The sequence below is a fragment of the Daktulosphaira vitifoliae genome, unplaced genomic scaffold (assembly GCF_025091365.1).
Source record: "Daktulosphaira vitifoliae isolate Bord-2020 unplaced genomic scaffold, ASM2509136v1 Scaffold_3, whole genome shotgun sequence".
Classification (NCBI taxonomy): Eukaryota; Metazoa; Arthropoda; class Insecta; order Hemiptera; family Phylloxeridae; genus Daktulosphaira; species Daktulosphaira vitifoliae.
Window position 1 is genome coordinate 44,499,054 of NW_026099574.1, and position 19,932 is coordinate 44,518,985.

The following is a 19,932-nucleotide window of genomic DNA, read 5'->3' on the forward strand; positions in this document are numbered from 1 at the left end:
ATTTTACATTAATCCAATCATAGACATGTAAATACATATGTATTTATATCTATGAATGTGATCACTGTTAAATGATACAATGTACATAGATTTAGTAAGTAAATATTTATTATTTAGTTTTCCTTTATATGAATGACTCACAAATAAAAATTAATACAATTACAAGTAATTTAATTAATTTCTAAAGAGAAATATTAATTTTTTTGTATACTTTTATGACTTTACATTAATGAATTATTATTGATCAATTAAAATCTCAATTATTCATTAGAAAAACATAATAAAAAAAAATATATATTAACATTTAAATATCTATATATTTTACAAATAATTTCATGTGTTCTTTACCAAATGACTCGTTTTTATTTGCAAATATGGATGATTCTATACATTCTCTATCATCATCAGACTCTGCTTCATCTGTTAGTTCAGCGTCACTATCAGACAATTATTTAACAATAAATGAAGTAAATCATTATAATTAAATTATTTTTTTTTTTTGCCTGTAATTTAGTGTTCCTTTTATAGAATAGTTTAAATGAAAATTTATTAGAAAAAGAGATAGAAAAATGCAATCAAATGATTAGGATGACCAAAGAATGCAGTGAAAATCGAATGAGACTTGTCAGGAGACTAGTCGAGTTAAGACTAAAATTAGTAATGGCAACTGAAGTAAAAACTTTAGAAAGTAAATCTAGTGTAAATGAATCCAAATTAGTAGTTGGACATCACTTATCACTAGTGTGGAAACCAAATTGGTTGGAAAATAAGTTTTGTGATGTATGTACTAAAACTATATGGATTTACATGCAAGAGTATTATGAATGTGCAGGTAAAAATAGTTTAATTACCATTTAATATATATTTTTATATTGATATATATATATATATATATATATATATATTAACTAGACTATAACTAGAATAAAAGTTCTTTGCTATTTATTTAATTTATATAGCAAAGTAGTTAGTTCACAAAATATTTTTGTCCAAAAAAAAAAATGTTTAATTCTGTAAATATTGCATTATCAGTTATATTATGTCAATCTGTATTGTTTAGACAATAACAGAACAAATTTATTATTTTTTCTTAAACAAGTAATTAGTCAATTAGTCAAACGTAAATAGTTTATTCAATATATTAAATTTATAAATGCATATAATTCTGGGCTCTACTAATTATAAATCACACTGATAGTGATGCACTTTATGATGAAACTTAAACTAGCAAAAAGACAAAAGAGAAGTCAACAAGCAAAATCCAGGAATCATAAGACCAGCTGGTATTGTTGCAGACTAAACTGAATAGAATCAGAACTATATTGTGAAAGCAGTCATTTACTTAAAAAAAACCTGTACAAATGAGAGTAAAAACAACAAATCTCCATAGAACTAAGCACATTACACTTCTGTCAAAACCTGGTTTTTATCATAAAATTCAATATAAGATATACACAATGGACTATAAGTTCTGAGTGCATATGCCACCCTTCTAATAACTAAACTAGATTAAACATTCTTATAGTTAAATATGATCTCTCATATCCTATGTTAATTGGCATTTTTTTGTGTTTGTTATTTAATGTAACCATCACAATTCGATGGACTCTGACTAATAAAGGGTAGAAAATGAATAACTGTGATTGTAAAAGAGATTGAATATAAAAAATAGAGTAACTAACTCCATAAAATTGAAAAAGAAAAGGAAGTATTAGTTGTTAAGTTTTATCTTAATTTTCAATACTTTTTAATATTTTATGATAGGAACATAATTATCATAAATTGCACTAAGAGTAATTTTATAATTATACCATTTTACAAAATTTATTTGTAAAAAGTTTAGGCCATGTATTCTATTTTTCTTAAAAACTTTCTATTATTATATAGCTTCTATAACAATTATTAAAATAATAATATAAAAAAATTATTTAGATTGTGGATATTACTGTCACATATTTTGCATTGAAAAAATTAAAAGAGTATGCTCTGCAATTGTAGCTAGTGAAAATTCTATGATTCTTAATATATGTCCCTATAAAGGATTATTATCACAAGATTACAAATGTGCTGAATGTCATTCTTATATTCGTGTCAGGAATTTAAAAGTATCACAAGGTAAAATTTTCTTTGAAACCTGCATTAAGATATGTATATTTATCATTAATAATGTTTTCTGTGTATATATGTATATATATAGGATTATTCATTAAGGATAAGATACTCATTTATTGGAAGCTATTCAAAATTTTAAATTTTCATAAAAGAAAATACTGTTTTTCTTCTTTTTCCTCGCCTTAATCCCAACTACTGGGTGTCGGTCACTCATATCTTAAACTTTTACTAGACATAATCTCCTACATCATCTATGCTCACAACAGACATCCTCATATCTCATTCAATTACATTCCTCCATCTCTTTTTTGGTCTTTCTCTGCCTTCCTCCCTATTTCCTCCTATTAACACTATATCGTCAGCGAACAACATGCACCACGGCACCTCTCCTTGTATTTGTCTAATAATTTTATCCATCACTGTAGAAAATAAGTAATTACTTAAAGCAGAATCTTGGTGCACTCATATTTTTTCCCTAAAACCTTCTGTTACTCCTCCTATGTTTTTTACCCTGGTACAAGTGCCATCATGCATATACTCTATTATTTTAATATACCTTTTCGGGACTCCTTATAAAATAAAATACTGTTTCAAAAAACTCTACAATAATATGTATTTAAATAATTTTATTTTCATCTCTTCAAGGATAAAAAAAAACTTTAATTTTCTTCAATGAGAACCTTTATTTTTAGTTAAAATATAAAATATGAAAGAAAAAAAAATTTCAAAATTAAAACTTTTTTATTTATTTATTTTTTTTTTATTAGTTTTAATTATGAAAATATTATAGCTCTACAATTACTACTTTTTTTATTTAAACCGTTTGTGTTAAAAAAAAAAAAAAGATTAAATATTTATATTTTAAGTACAATACCATAATTAATTTTACTTTCATAATACCAAAGGCAATAATAATCTATTTTATTAGACTATACATTTTTTTTTTTTTGGTAAAATTAAGCAAATATTATTGCCCCTGTCATTTAACAATGTACAATATTAAACTTGTTTTGAATATATGATGTATATATCTATTAAAAGACATAAATTATTAAAGATAAGATTTCTGTATAATAGATAATATAATATTGTATCTGTGAAAAATGATGACATTATGCTAAAAGGCAAATTATAGAAAATTTTTCAAAAATCTCTAAAATTAAAATTAATTTCTTTTATCCCTGAAGAAAAAGAAAAACAATTATTTAACATAATATTGTTGTAGAAGAGTTTTATGAATCAAACAATATTTTTCTTTACAAAAATGAAAAATGTTCAAAAGCTTTTAAAAAAAATGAGTGTCTTATGATTTACTTATGAGGGTGTCGACTTTAAAATAAAAAAATTCTCAATGTTATTTTTATTTTTTGATTAATTAAGTGGTATATAATAAATAAATTATCCTATATATATGAATATATTTCTTGAAATTTTGTTCAGAAGATAAAGTTTCTCTTGAAGCTCGCTTATGTGACTATGATGGAAAATACTACTGTCCATTACATCACTGGAATAATTTGGCATTAATACCAGCTCGAGTAATTTGTAATTGGCAATTTGAACAGCAACGAGTGTGTCAAGCATCTTTTCAATTACTTAAGTTTAATTACAAGAAAAGAATTTATGATTTAGAGCAACAAAATCCAAAACTATTTATTTACCTCGAATCACTAAGTCAAGTAAAAGTAAAATCTTTATTGTACAAATTTGTTTACATTTTTATTATAATTCTAATATTTCTATGCCTTGAGCTGAAAAAGCCTTGGTACACAGGCTTGTATAGACCTATAAACTAAAAGAATAATATTTGATGAGTGAAGCCAGAGGAAAAATTTTTTAGTGAGAATAATGATAGTACTCAAACTGTTTCTTGCCTAATTCTAAATAGAAATAATTTACATTACCTAAACTATTTTCTTTTATTCTTACTCAATTGTCCCCAAGTACTTTGGCCTAAGTGGTATGGTAGACACTGTCCATTATTTTCTGTATCTATGATTTGGACAGAGTTTATGTGAAGAGATTAAGTCAATATTACATATTATTGCTTTATATATCGATTTAGAAGTAAATTTTGTATCAAATTCAAATCACAGTTTATTTAAATTTTCAAAAAAAAGAACTTTTTCAAATTTTTAAATAGACAATTTATTTATTTTAATAAATAAAACTATCAAAGTACAAATATATTTTATGAATTATTGAATTTTTTAGTAGAAAAATTCATCTTAGAACTATAATAATTTGTTTCAGAGTATTAAAGAAAATTTGACCAAAATGAAAAAATATTTAGTTTTATGTAAATATTGGAATTCTTGCATAAAATATTTATCACCTAGATGCAACGAGTTGCTTTATAATTCAAAACAATACAGTATAAAAGATATGGTTGAAATAAAATCTGGAAAATTTTTAAATGATTTAAAAACTCTTAAAGAAATATGTGAAAAACATATTAAGTTAGATTGTGAAGTAAGTTTTCTTAATTTTCTCATTATTTTTAGTATTTGTTTAAATTTTATTTGTCAAATAAAATTAATGTATTAGATCTGTAAAAATCAAGGATACTTTTGTGAACTTTGTAAAAATGATAGCATTATATTTCCATTTGATGAAGAATCCCGTGATTGCAAGAAATGTAATAATATTTATCACCATCAGTGTTGGTACAAAAGAGATTTTTGCCCGAAGTGTAAAAGAGTTGAAGATCGATCAAAATCACAAGATACCAACTTATTGGAATAGTTTATTTGTAATATCAAAGATTGAAGATGATGTAAAAAAATTTCTTTGAATATATATATTAAATTGTTTTTAAACTTAATATTCTATTTAGTATATATTAATACTTCTAATATAATTGTGACAATGAAAGTAATTACTGTGATAAAAATTTTTGTAATTTATTAAATAAATGTTTTAATGTTACATTAAACTTTTTATATAAATAAAAATAATTGTTTGTTCAGATAACAAACAATTAATTATTAGTTTTTAAGTTCATCAATTTAACTAAAATTCTTCTTTTTTCCTCACCTTAATCCCAGCTACTTGGGGTCGGCTACCCTTTTCCTAAACTTTTACTTGACATAATCTCCCATATCATCTATGCTCATATCAGCCATCCTCATATCTTTTCTAGTCATTCCACTCATCCATCTAAGCATTCTCATCGCTGCTCTACTTTCTTACCAACTGCCTAACACTGAACCATACATTATAGCTGGTCTCACTACAGTCTTATAGAATTTACCTTTCAGCCTCTTTAAAATTCTTTTATCGCATAAGATGCCAGACGCTTCTCTCCACTTCAAACACTTGCACTTAACCATGTGTCTTACATCCTCGTCAATACCACTACTCTTTTGCACAATTCACCCTAAATACTTAAAACTTTAAACCCTTTTCTTTGAGAGCTGATCTCCACATCTGTAGCCTTTGATTAATTTTCTCCTATTAACACTATATCGTCAGCGAACAACATTCACCATGGTACCTCTCATGGTAATTCTCTAGTAATTTCACTATAGAAAAGAAGTAAGGGCTTAAAACAGAATCTTGGTGCATTCCTAATTCTACCCCAAAACCTTCTTTTACTCCTACGCTTTTTACCCTGGTACAAGTGCCATAATACATATCCTCTATTGTATTAATGTACCTTTTCAGGACTCCTTTTCTCGGAAAAAAATTGTTGTAAATAATTTTAAGTAAAATTTTTTTCTATTCTCTGAATAGACAATTACATAGAAAACAATTCTATTATGAACGCAATGATTAGGATTGGTAATTACTAAATCTTAATAATAAAATATTTGGCATATTTTTGGATGTTTCTTGAGGGTGTTTATTGCGTTTTTTGATTTAAAAAAATATTACATTTATTCTAAAGTAATTATATAAACTCTTTAAGTGCTTTTAGGCAATGATGTAGTTATAAATTTATTAACGCTTAAAAATATTGATAGACATTACATTACTCGATTATCAATTTAATAACTTTTAAATTATACAATATCACACATTTAAATAATGATATAATATATTAATTGTGTTAAGTTTTTAAGTACCCCTCTATTTAGGCTTGATGACTATAGTTAGCATTATGTTCATTTACAAATAACACACAATTTATTTAAAACCGTATGCGGCTGCACTGGAAATATTAAGCATGTCTGGTTGTTTCTTATAGTATACAGCTATGAAAAGAAATACAATCAGTGCACTGTCGTACGATCATCTAGTGTAGTTGTTGATTGTGGAGTATGTATAGCTATTCCAACGTTTTCGTTAAACCGTAATATAAAATAATTTGTCAGATTTTAAAATACATAATTATGTTTCATTAGAAATTGTTAAGAATAAAGTGTCGGAACAAGGTTTTATTCAGTGAACAATAAAAAAAAGAAGCAATCCTGGAGTTCGGACCCGTAATAAAAAGGTAAATAAAATTTATTAGGCATTTAATTATAAATTAACTGTTTTAGTATGTATATTAAATAAAAGTTAAGTTTTCAAATTTTATATAGAATTTATTTTGTTAGTTCGTACATATAATGCTTTATACTGAAATTTTAATTTCTTACTGTAATCATTAAATTTACTACAGTTTTTTTTTTTTAATCTTATATACAAAAGAGATTCTAGTATAAGGATATCCAATTTTTTCTTTTTAACTCATAAACAAAATATTTTCAGGACAACCTTAAAAATATTTCTATAAAAATGTATATATAATTTTTGAAAGGACCTCCCAAATTGCGCTTAAGTTTTAATTTTTGACAATATATAACCATTAACATTAATAACAACCATTTAAACAAATTTCTTTTACACCCCTGATCATTGTAAGTTTGTAAGTTTTATGATGTCATAATATGTTATTTTTAAATTTTAAAATAAAAAAAAATTTTATTATGAAAAACAAGTAATAAAAAATATGAATTCAACATAGTACGAAAATGCATAAAATAAAAAAAAAAAAAAGTTACAGTAAAATGTTTATTGTATTAAAGAGTTATTGATTAATCAATAAGTGTTGTTTGTAAGATTTGTGCCAATAACCTGTATAATGTTAATTTAAATTTTAATTGAAATATCGTGTGTGATATAGATAAAGTCTTATATGCATACAAAAAAGCAAATGGTTTACTTCATATATGAAATAAAATTTTGGGTTATAAAATTGTTCAAATACTTTTTGTGTGTTTTTTGTTCTTAAAAAAATAAATAAAACGGTATTTTGATTTTTAATATTATATGTCATATTCAACATAAGTGTTTTAAATTTTGTCATTTAAGTCATACATTAGAAATTATTAAAAACAACACTCAACTTTGATGCTTATGAATTACAGTAAATAATTCTGATGATCATTTATTTGGAAGTGTTCAGTAATTAAGGTATTTTTCCCCACTTTATAAATCGGAAAGAATTACCCTAAGGTCAAAATTATGAAATTTATTCAATATCATTGAAAAAAAAAATAATATATTACAGATGAATTCTTTTTACATACCCAATTCTTATATTACAGAATAAAATTGTTTGCATTTTATAATAATTTTTATGAATAAATGCCATTATTTCCAAGAGGGACGATGTACTGTCCGTGGAAGTGCTTTATGCGTATTGTCTCAGATTCGAGACTTAATTATAGACAGCTCAGTTTGCTAAGCTAGAGATCAGTTCAGTAATTGATGTTGCTATTCCTCTCTGGTGATGGATCACCACTGGACTCGGTAATTTAATGTAGAAAGTCTCCTAAAAAACAAACAAATAATAACAAATCTTCCAAAAATAATTTGTAAATATTAAAATCTATACTATAAATATATATATTAATTGAATTTTTTACAGGGCCTAAAATCTTAGGTTTTTTTTTTTGTGTCTATTACCACTTTTTCACAGCTCTCACCGAACCGATTACTTTCAACGATACGTCAAATAATCACAGATTGTATCTATTCGAAGATATTACCCTCAACAATTGAAAAAATTTCCCTCGTTCCCCGTAAATGGAGGAAATCTCCAAAAAAATTGCAAATTTAAAAATCGCTAATTTTTTCAATTTTTTTTACTTAAAACTGTCATTACTTTTTTAAAAATAACCAAATCAATATAAAAATTTTTTTATAGATGCATGATGTCTTTACCTATCATTTGGTATATTTTTTTTATAAATCTGACCCTTTACCTGCTCACGGGGAAGATTCAAAATGACAACTTTTTTTACAAAAAATTAACTTTTGAAAGTGTTTCGGAAAGTCTGACACATTTATATATAAATCTTACATTAAAGCTAATGTAATATACTTTATCATGGAAAAAAAAATTTCGGACTTTATTTTGTCTTCACGGTGAAAATAGTTACCAAATGCTATTTTTGTGTGAAAATTCTGGATTTTATTTTTTACATTTTTAACTTTATAATGCTTTAACTTATTGAAAAGTGTACGGATCAATACAATTTTTTTATGAGAAATAATGTTTCTGTCCCTCTTTCATTCGATATACTTTATCTTAATTAGGTTATAAATAAGGAAATAGCAGATCATGTAGCTTTTGGAATAATCCACCAATTGTTTAAAATTAAACACTATTTAAATATTTGCATCGAAGCGTTTTTTATGATAGTGATTGTAATCACTGTCAGACATCATTATACTTGACCCAACTATACCACGTCACCACAGTGCCGCGTCCCCCTGTGCTGGATTTTTTTAAGTATAATTTTTAACTTGATTTTGTTAATCAGCCAAAAATTATTGCTCCGGAATTATCGTAAATTGTATACTACTGTTATTTCTTGAGGGTTCTGTACAAATATACCAATTGTCCTTGCATAAATATGGCATTTATAGGCGTTAGGTAGAAAACTAGGGTGTTTAGTCCCTCAGAAGTTTAGCAAAATCATATGCACTGGTAAATAGAAATTATATTTTGGTAGGAAAAAATTAAATTTAGCACCCCTAAAAAAATTCACTACCCTACGCCTAAGACGTCATTGCGTGCTACTGAATACGTTGTTTGGACTTATTTTTTAGTTTGATGGAAAATCGTAAAAATCATAATAACAAATACAAACTATTATCGAAATCATACTTTACTAGTTATATGTGTGTATGTGGTTGTAAACACTAGAGGGAGAATCATTATGTGCACATGTTTATTATTTTTATGTATTCCCCTCTAAAATCTGCCCGGAGGTGTACGGTTTTATTTTATGTTTTTGTGCGCGTTTGATGTGCCGTGACATGAGGTCGTATGTGCCCCGAGGCGGCAATCGTGTTTGTGCCTCGAGTAGGCTGTGCTCTTCTCTCTCATCATTACACTCGCTCATTCTGTTCCTCTCTGTCCCGTACCTGTTCCCTCCGGCAGGGACGGCTGGACTTGGCTATGGAACACGCGGGCGGCTCGTTGCTCGTGCCGTATGCCTCAAGTGATCACGGCCGGCGTATATTCATTTCCCACGTGTTTTTCATATTATTACCATTACAAAGCCCGCCGGCATTATTCCCACGAGCCCTCTCCTCATTGCGACTATTCCGCCGACATAAGTCACCTATGTATCGTCTGTTGGGCTCATATTTGGTTTACACCCTTTATAACACATAAACCGTGAATTCACATCATTTTTATATTTTATCGATTAAAACAAATGAATTGTTCTAATAAATATACTTAATTTATGATGATCGTGTTTAACGCCCTCTTTGGAAAGCTTTTGCCTGTGCTAGATTAGACGGGAAATCCTGTGTAGTTCATATGGATTCGAACAACGGCATATACAAAGCTCAGGCACAACACGTTACCGACTGAGTTAGGTAAAAAATTAAAGTAGTGTCAATAAGTTGAACTTTGTTTTACATATTAATTTTTTTAGAATTCGTAGTTTTGTATACTCAGCGTAAACGTTGAATGTGATTACATTATTAACATTGTTATTGAAAACTATCATTTTTTTACGTTTGTCTTTTTAAAAAAATATGAGAGTAATAATTTATGAGGACCTAGAGGTACTAAATATTTTTTGGTAACTTCGTATATACACTTATGTGATGAAATATATAATTGTAATCAATATGTATGTAAATACAATATCATAGAATATTTCTATTGTATGAGGAGTAAAACAGTAATTTTTTATTCAAGACTATTTTTTTAATAAGGTTTTATAAAAATTTAACGTAAGGTAACTCGTCTAATTATCGAACGTTTAAAGATTTATTGGACTTTAATATTATGTATCAGATTTTTTATTACAAATTTAGTACAAATATCTGGTTATAAAATTAATTTTTTCTCCTCCTGAATTTTAATACTTTTAGAAATATCAAATTAAAAACAAACTTGCTAGGTTAAAATTAAAAGTCTTTTATTTGAACGGTATTTTTAATTGCTCATAGCATATTTAAATATTAATATTAGTGTTTTAATTTTTTCATTAAAGACGTGCATAACAAATTTAAATATTTACTCGACTTAAATTCTAGAGAGTTAAAATTTCAAGCAATACCGATGGTGTTCATTTTAGGGGTGGGGGCTTCAGTAACTGAACCAGTTACCCTATTAGTTGTTTTTAGATGACATGTAATATATAAAATAAGAATAAACTATTTTAATTTATTTGTTGGCACTGCTATTGACACAACATACAAATTTAGGATCTTTGCGTGCGCGTTTATGGGCGACATGATTTATAAAACACCCTTTGGATTTACACCTATTATTTTATTATTATTATTATTATTTCCAAAATCAAATTAATGCATTTTTTAATCATACCCATATAGAAAATATTATAAACGAATATTAAATAATAAACTATTAACATATGAATGAAAGATATTGCCTACACTTTGAAATTGTTGTTCTGTCATTTCAATAAAAATAAATACTTGAAAACTGCAGTTTTTTCAATATACGCAAAACATACAACTATTGAAATCAAGTTNTATAAAATAAATACTTGAAAACTGCAGTTTTTTCAATATACGCAAAACATACAACTATTGAAATCAAGTTATATTGAATTAATTAAATAAAAATATATTTTCTTTGAAATTTACACATTTTTAATGCTTTACATTTTTCATTATTTTAATTACTGGTTTATTTACACAACGTGTTCAACCCTTTAAAAAATGTAAATTTTTATCAACCAGTAATTACACAATTATTGAGTGCATGTTTATTCATAATTTAAATTAGAATCACTTAATATGTTAACGACACTAGCGTACATCGTAGGAGAATACTATTCGCACAATAATCCTCTTAAAAAAAATTACTTCGAAAAGTGGGTTTTCAGTATGGTTACATTAATTCTTTATATTACTTTTTAATGTCACGTGCCTTCTGTCCGGTACAACTGGTATCATCAACTAGAGGCAGACTCGGGTAATGCGAATAACAATGTTGACCTTTATGTATCGCTTTCACAGACTTTAGGTAGGCGCCTCATTTTTTCTTCTTTCTGGAATACCAAGATATGTCACATTTTCTCTGATAACCACAATTTCACTAAACGATTTCTTTTGTCGTGAGAATACTAGTTTGGTTGCATACTGAATGAGAATATATATAGTTTTGACTATAATCATAATGAACAATTTTGTAAATTATCATACATTTTTGAAAACCAATATATTTATTTCGGTGTTGATTACTGTAATTATAATTTTCAAGCTATCAAATTCATTAATAAAATTAAACATTTTATTTTGTAAATTTGTTATCAAATTTTGAAAGATAATATTGTTGCACGGATTCAACGGTTTTTCTATACATCACTTACAATAACACAACTCGAAATTTTTCATACAGTTTCCTAAAGAGAGTTTTGCGAGAAATGAGTTTATCATGAAATAGCATAAAATTGTAATTTAAAATCATCTCCTAAAATAAAAATAACATTTTTTTATTTGGATTATGTCACTATTTTTGTCAACGGGCAATATGTAATAATAATTATATCAATTTATGGTTTCTCTTCAATTGAAATCAAATATTATTTTGAAATAATAATCTTATTTAAAAATAAAAAATCGCATATACGTATTTCGGGAACGATGTTACCATCAATAGCGCAATTATACGTGGTGATTTTTTATTATTTTTGTGTCTTTACGAGTTAAATGTTATTAATATTTTTTTAATTTTAAATAATATTATACAAAAGTAATAAACTCTATTAAATTAACTTTGATTTTCAATTTAAACCTTATATTAATCCTACTGATATAACTTTATGTTATTGCAATCATTGTTACAAATATATTCAAAAATATGTATACAAAATAGTAAAATTATTGTATAATTTTACATGCATATATTTGAATACATTTAATTATAATAGAATTATATGTAAATAAAATAAATACTCATTTAACCGTGTGTGTGCTGAATAAGTACAAAATACATGTAACATACCTGATGTTATCTAAGTTGATGTTTATGAAGTAACACTTATGTGATCACTTTTAAAATTAAATGCATTATTTATTTTTTAATGTGTATAAGTTTGGAACTAAATGTTCTTTGTTAATAAAAAATGCTGTCTTTTCGAATTATTTTATCAAATACGTTAGATCATATAGGTAGCTGTTAAAAAAATGAGCCTCTTAAATCAATTATATTTGTTTACAGTTTGAAGATTTATATTTACTATATACTATAATAGTTATCATAACATTTAGTCATTTTCACTTGCATTATGTTCACCCACATAAATCGTGTACGACCCACTACAAATAAAATTTTAAGTGCAATACCTTAAATTCTCCGTCGACTGCAATAGTTGACGTATATAATATTTCTACATAAATATATACTGTTATATATAGAAAAATAAACGTCACTTAACAATATAATAAACACGATGACCTAACTGTGTTATGTGTGGGTGTGTTGTACAAGAAATCTTGATAGTAGTTTTATGAAATCTATACACTCGAAAAATAGCCTTCACTTAATCATTTTTAATTTATATGTGTTATTAAAAATAATATTAAAATAGTGTGTTAACAATAAATGAATATTGTATCACTTAACTTAAAATACTTAATCATCTATAATTAACATCAAATACATTTTTTTTTCAATAAGATACTAGTAAAATATATTTCATTTCTATTATGTTTTGGATTGTATTTTCATTAAAACAGAAATCGTTATTGAGAAATAATATTTTTCTTTTAATCTTAATAAAAGTCTTAAAGCCGAGTAAAAATATAACCAATTTGTATTCTTAAAACAATTTTAGTCGTGCCAGTAACTTAGAACAAAAAAAATTGTTTACTATAAAATAAGACACTTTATAGTAGGGTTTGAAATCGATATTCAAATTTCCATTATGATTTCGATTTCGCTTTTCGATATTTAAAAAAAAATCAATTATCGGACCGATTCTATTTTTGTGTACAACGCTTAAGAATTAATTTGATATAGAAAGTATTTACCAAACTTGTATGTGTACACAAAATAAAAACATTAACAAATTGTTCATAATAATTAAAAATAAATTAGCTATTTTGGTATCCGTTTAAGTATCGTAAATAAAAGTACACCGAAAATAAAAACTGTTTATGGAAAAAATGTAAATGTAATTGGTAAAAACTAATCAAGTACTGAACTTAGTATTAGCCCTTATGGTCACGATTGAGTCGATTAAATAAGGCGTTAGTGAACTACGTGGATCTGATAAAATTAATTTTTACCTAAATCCGAGTCATCATCATTAAACCCATTGTCCATTTTTCTGAACATCTTCCGCGTATTTATTAAATGATTTATTGCCACAGTTGTATCATTTTCACTTGGCATACATGTCCGCGGATCGAGAAACAGTGTCGAAACGAAATACAAAATATAAAAAAAAAAAGATTTATTTTATGATAAAACGTAATTAGAAAACTAACAAATACATTAATTCTTAACAATAAACAGGATTTTCTAGGAGTTTATTTATGTTTTCCTGTCGCATATGGCGAAATATTTTTTGCTAATATTGAACTGTTCATATTGTGCTTTTCCTTCTATTGAATGCCATTAAAATCGCCACATAAAATGTCCTCTCATTGAATAACAATAGTCGCAATGATTTTAATACAAACAATCTAAATAATTAATTATATATTTTTTTTTAGTCCATTTTTACATCGAAAGACGATCAGTTTTAACGATTCTCTAAATATTTTCAACATAATAATAACTAATTTTTTTCAAGTTAAAATGTTCACAATGTCTGTCTATTTTTTATACTTGAAAAAATTTGGTGACATCCCATTAAGATTACTAAGAATCTAGTAAATTGATAGTAACTTTGATTACTATTAATTACTAGACTTTTTTTATGTTACCTTAGAGCAAAGGTATATTGTTTTAAGTGCTCATTTTTGATGGACATGCAACATCATTTTGGAATGGTCTTTTATGCCATTTTGGTGTTTTATTTTTTCTTTTAACCAAGATTTTTTTCCTCGTCAAAATGAGTGGTTCTGATATGCACTTCCAAATTATAGCAGTTATTATCTTTTAATATAAGTCTCAGACAATCTTCAATTTGGCATGCCGACTCAATTTTGTTCATGTTAAAAATAAAATATGATTTCTGTGAAAAATTACTACATGTTTTTATCTATATTTTAATATAAAATACACACGAAACACTTCAATAGCTGACAGTAAACGCACACGAGTGAAAAAACAGTCACATATTTCTTTAATGATAGAGATATGAAACTAGACGACTATAATGTACTAAGACTCGCATAAATGTAATATTGTTCGTTAACACAGTGGTAATTCTTTAAAAACACGATTAAAAATCGTATTTGAATCAAAGTAATGTTCTTCTTATTCCTCGCCTTAATCTCAACTACTTTGGGTCGGACAATCTGAATCAAAGAAATATTGTGGTATATTAAAAAGATCGTAATAGTGTTTATATGTCTAGATTTAATCAAGTTGTAAGAAAACAATACATTAAACACTGGTGGTTACACATCAAGTTTCGGGACTCTTAGAAATTCGATTAGCACGTGGTTGATTATTTTAAACAATTCAACTCGAGTGTGACATTTATTGTACTAATTTTTAGTGAGCATTAAGAACTTTCACAATCAGAAATCAATTTGTACCAGTACTATAAAAATGATAAATTTGTATTATTTAACGTTCGTGGTTCTACTATAAACGACTTTTGTTTTTGTACAATAATCCGCAATCAAATATTAAGATATTATATTTATAGTTTTTGATAACAATTTCATTTAAATTGCAATATCGATTTTTATCGATATTGAAATCGATTTAAATCCCTGTTTTATTGTTGCTAAAAACAATTTGAAAATTCAATATTTATCTAGATACTGGTGATGTATTTTGTTTTTCTCGGTTGAAATAAACAACCACCTGTTGTTAATTACTTATGAATGTATTGATTTTAGGCGAAAGTGCGAAAGTGCTAGAGATGTGGATGGAATGGAACCAAAAGATCTTACCGCGCCTAGATCGTTGTACTCGGGCGCACAAATCAAAATTAGGTATTTATTGTTGAATATTTTCGTTTCGGCGAATTAATATTCCTTCGCGTTGAAATATGTTTTAATTACACGTGTAATCGAATTAAAACGTTTGATTTACAGCAACTCGCCGGCTACATCGCCTACCGTATCTCATAATAGCAATTCACCGTCGCCAACACCGGTAGTACCGACTACCGGTTATAACCACAAAATAATTACAGGCATACCTTGTGTGGCAGCCGCTTCCAAATTCACGGCTCCTGTTCATATCGACGTCGGCGGAACCATTTATACGTCTTCGTTGGATACTCTTACCAAGTGAGTTCTCGGAATGGAGTGTATATTTATAACTAATATACTAATGCGTGTTGTTAAATTTGGGTTAGCTGTGCGTAATGAGGTCTTCCGATAATCACACGTTGTTGTCGTTCAGTGATTTAAACAACAGCGTTGGGTTACGAGAAACAAATCATAAGAGCGATTAAAGACGAAAAGTAGATTTTATTTCGATCATTTCTCTTAACGATCACTGATTTCTGCACGCCAATACTAGTCGCCCTTGGCAATACACGAATACGTTACGCTTCGTTCGTCTCCCAGACAATAAGTTGGATCGTGAATTACCAGTTATAATGTACCCAAGTTATGCATCGGTACATTTTATTATCGTGTTTTCTATGAAATTTTATTAACAGAACAATAATGTGCAATAAAAGGCGATGTTTGTCCAAGATGATAACTGCTAGTATCACTATATTTTACTAGATGTACTTTTACTAAAAGACTCTTAAACCCATTTTTCATGCAAAGCTGTTCTAGTGTATATTTTATTCATTCCGTTGCTATAGTATTTACTCGAGTTCTACACTTATCTATCCCAGCGATTTTTATTTTTTTATTTTATTTTAGATTTTTATAAGTTTTGTTATCTTAATTAATAACGATTTTCAATTACAGTTGAGGTGTACATTACTAAAATGATAAAACCTTTATTTTTATTTATAAACTTTAAACTTTTATATTATTTTATTAAAAATCGAATTTTAAGAAATCTAACGTAACTCATTTCACAACAAGTTTCTACTTGATAAAATAAAGCGCAAAGTATGTCAGATAAAAAAACTAGAACTTTTTCAACGGACAAGTGTACAAATTGCTAATCGTATGTGATGATTCTGAAAATTTAACAACTCAATGAACTTTTTTTTATTGGGTGGCCGCGATGGGTGTTCCTCACACTCTCCTCCGTATTCACTACTATGGTGTATATATATAAGTACAAACTCTTAAAATAATATGCTCCTAAATTATTTTTTAAAGTTGAATTTATTTCTTTTAGAATTTCATTTTATTTAGCGGGTAAAATCATTTCGTTTTATATTACAGAAATCCAGATACAAAATTGGCAAAATTATTTAATGGTAGCATACCTATTGTGTTGGATTCGTTAAAACAACATTATTTCATAGACAGAGATGGCAAAATGTTCAGACATATTCTCAATTTTATGAGAAACTCAAAACTGTCTTTACCTGAGAACTTTACCGATATCGATTTACTGTTGGAAGAAGCAAGATATTTTGAGATAGCTGGTAAACACATTAATAAAATACTGAAAATTACTAATAACATCATATTGCGTTGGATTTGAACTCAATAGCACAGTTACAAGTGTTAGTAGGGTGAATTGATACTCTATCAACATGATTAAGTATATTGAATACACTCAAAAATTGAGAAGTGAATTTATATACTTATAAAATGCTGTGAATTTTTGTAAACCCAAAATATTCTTTAAGGGCAATTAATAGCTATAAAAAAATGATTTTTATTTTTTTCAAGTTTATTTGCTTGGAATATTTAGATATTTATTTACCTTAATAAAATCTATCAATAATTAAGATTTGAATAAATATTATGTAATTCAGTCTTGCCATACCTACGCCTATCTGTTCGAAGACGAGGTCAAAAACGTAAATATCCGACCAACAAAAAAATATTTTGTGCAGCTGTGAAACTTTTTTTTCGATAATCGTCTTTCATCAACTAAAATACTCCGTCTTTGTGGCTTATCTGAGAAACGGGATGGGAAGTTATTATACCCAAATACTCAATAAAAAAACACCTCAATAATGTTTTGCAGCTATGCATTGGTTGAAAATGAACGAATGAAAAATATTCATAGCCATATATCTATCTTATAATATAATCTATAGTTTTCAAACATAATAACAGGTTATTTTTAACTTGATCTCGCTGGAGCAGAAGTAATAATTTGACATAGTATCGCATTTCCTTCAGTCGCATATCACGTTATCAAACTATGTGCAAGTGTATCTAAATCAGAAGTGTTAAGGTTTGTCTTTACGCCGCCTTAGGTCGCGGGTTCCAATCCCGTGTCTCTTTCTGTCACTTGATTTCCGGTACACTTTTAATGACCGGCGGTTGTATTATATACAATAACTTTATTTTAGAAAAATAGAAAAGCGTTCGATAAAATATTATTTAAATACCATTTAATTTAATATTTTCTTGTTTTAGCTATGTGCAAGCAGTTAGAAAACTTGAAACGCGATCGAATGAAATCAGTTGTTAATCGGACGAATGGTTGGGATTTGAATGGTTCCGTCAGTCGACCCAACAGTAGCCTGTCCAACAACAAAGAACAATACGAATGCGTGTCCGTTCATGTGAGCCCTGATCTGGGGGAACGGGTTATGTTGTCCGGCGATCATGCGGTTCTCGATGAAGTTTTCCCGGAAACGGGACATTCAGCGTTGGAACCATCGGCAGGAAGACCGGCCGTTTCCTGGACTCCTGTAGATTCTAGACACCTCGTCAGATTCCCGTTAAACGGGTACTGCAAACTCAATAGTGTACAAGCGATAACCCGGTTACTAAACGCTGGTTTCACAGTAGCTGCCAGTACGGGCGGTGGTGTACACGGACAACAATTTTCCGAGTACCTGTTCGTTCGTAAAATGTCCACTTGACAACAATTTCACTTATATTTTTAAGAAAATATTTACTTATTGTTGTAGACATCCTACGCGTTATGATTGTAAATTATTTTTGATTTTTTTCAAGACCCGCGCGTCTTGGTTTGTTAACCCAATTTATATGATACTTTTAATTATGTGTAAATGTATAATTAATCAATTTACAATTTTGTATCAAAGTTTATAATATATTGTTGCTTATAAATAAAATTAATTGGTACAACATGATTTCCTTCCATTAAAATAATACTAATAATAAATTATTTATTAGCCACTAAAATTTGCATCCCTAAAAAATTATAATTTTACAAATACGTTTTTAATTATTTTGCATTTACACTGATGATAATTGGAGGTTTAAACCACATTTATAATAACATCATAGGTTTTAAAATTCGACGTTTGAAATAAATAAATAAAAATAAAACATACGTTCAAATACCAACAATAAAGGTATTAAAAGATGAATCATCACACCTGCATTATAACTTTTTTTACTTTTACTATTTTAAAATGTTTTTATTGTTATCTCTGAGTATTAATTGCAACAACTACAAATTCTGTTCTGATATAAGTCTTATTTATGCTCCTAGAAAAAAATCACTAGTATCATAATTTTGGGAAGTTTTATTTTTGTTTTTTTATCATCGAGTCAAAAGCCAAAGAACGATGTAGTTCCTCGGAAGCATATGCCTCCTAAACCCCCTCAAATTCGCGTCTGCAGGGTCTAACTCTTATTTAAATATAACGTACAGACTAGTGACTGGAATGTCGTTAAATATATTTAATGATTTTTTTGTATTATATAAACAGCCGTATAAAAAAGTAGGTAAGATTGTTGTTACTAACCCGTCGAAAAACCGATGCAACTACATTTTTGCATCAATACATGTATCCTTAAGATCTACTATTGTTTGAAACGAGTAAAGTTTGTAGTTGGCGTGTTAAAAGTTTCGAGACATGTTTTTACAGCGCTGAGGGATACAAAGCTCACTCACACCGAAAGCATCAGAGTTCGTATATGATGTTAATACATTTATACTTGTATGATATGTATATTTATTTATTTATATACTTAGGTGTTCGGGTGTACGCCTATATTATAAAAGTGTATATTCTATACTCTAAAGGTTGTTGTGGTAATATATCTTAGTGGCCTCGGGGCTTTCCGCCGTCCAAAGCGACGGGTCCGGATATAGATCATGCGGAATAGTGCGGTACACAGTGTACTCAGAGTTTGCCCCGAGCAATGTTAATTTGTAAGTCCGCGTCGAACGCCTGGGGCCATGTAGAC

The 19,932-nt window shown here is 27.6% G+C and overlaps 2 protein-coding genes across 4 annotated transcripts; both read left to right on the forward strand.

Annotated features, from left to right (window-relative positions):
- Positions 1–146: 146 nt before the first annotated feature.
- On the forward strand, positions 147–5,040 carry LOC126901220 (differentially expressed in FDCP 8 homolog). Of its 2 annotated transcripts, none has more exons than XM_050677563.1 (6): positions 147–467; positions 529–832; positions 1,933–2,115; positions 3,553–3,791; positions 4,366–4,584; positions 4,660–5,040. In XM_050677563.1, the coding sequence occupies exons 1-6, from the start codon at positions 336–338 to the stop codon at positions 4,855–4,857; spliced, it is 1,275 nt and encodes a 424-aa protein (XP_050533520.1). In that variant the 5' UTR covers positions 147–335; the 3' UTR covers positions 4,858–5,040. The 2 variants fall into 2 exon arrangements, with proteins under 2 accessions (XP_050533520.1, XP_050533519.1); XM_050677562.1 differs by having other exon boundaries at positions 149–467; positions 3,553–3,797.
- Positions 5,041–6,318: 1,278 nt separating this feature from the next.
- LOC126901126 (BTB/POZ domain-containing protein Tiwaz) lies at positions 6,319–18,868 on the forward strand. 2 transcript variants are annotated; one of them, XM_050677372.1, is made up of 6 exons: positions 6,332–6,372; positions 6,459–6,550; positions 15,562–15,657; positions 15,760–15,957; positions 17,026–17,231; positions 18,181–18,868. In XM_050677372.1, the coding sequence occupies exons 3-6, from the start codon at positions 15,596–15,598 to the stop codon at positions 18,630–18,632; spliced, it is 918 nt and encodes a 305-aa protein (XP_050533329.1). In that variant the 5' UTR covers positions 6,332–6,372; positions 6,459–6,550; positions 15,562–15,595; the 3' UTR covers positions 18,633–18,868. The 2 variants fall into 2 exon arrangements, with proteins under 2 accessions (XP_050533328.1, XP_050533329.1); XM_050677371.1 differs by having other exon boundaries at positions 6,319–6,550.
- Positions 18,869–19,932: the final 1,064 nt, after the last annotated feature.

Coding starts and splice junctions, on each gene's coding strand:
- LOC126901220 (XM_050677562.1), top strand. CDS start 336: ATGTGTTCTTTACCAAATGACTCGTTTTTATTTGCAAATATGGATGAT. Junction 468..528: donor ATTATTTAACAATAAATGAA/GTAAATCATTAT, acceptor TTCCTTTTATAG/AATAGTTTAAATGAAAATTT. Junction 4,585..4,659: donor ATATTAAGTTAGATTGTGAA/GTAAGTTTTCTT, acceptor TTAATGTATTAG/ATCTGTAAAAATCAAGGATA.
- LOC126901126 (XM_050677371.1), top strand. CDS start 15,596: ATGGAACCAAAAGATCTTACCGCGCCTAGATCGTTGTACTCGGGCGCA. Junction 15,658..15,759: donor GGCGCACAAATCAAAATTAG/GTATTTATTGTT, acceptor TTTGATTTACAG/CAACTCGCCGGCTACATCGC. Junction 17,232..18,180: donor AAGATATTTTGAGATAGCTG/GTAAACACATTA, acceptor TTCTTGTTTTAG/CTATGTGCAAGCAGTTAGAA.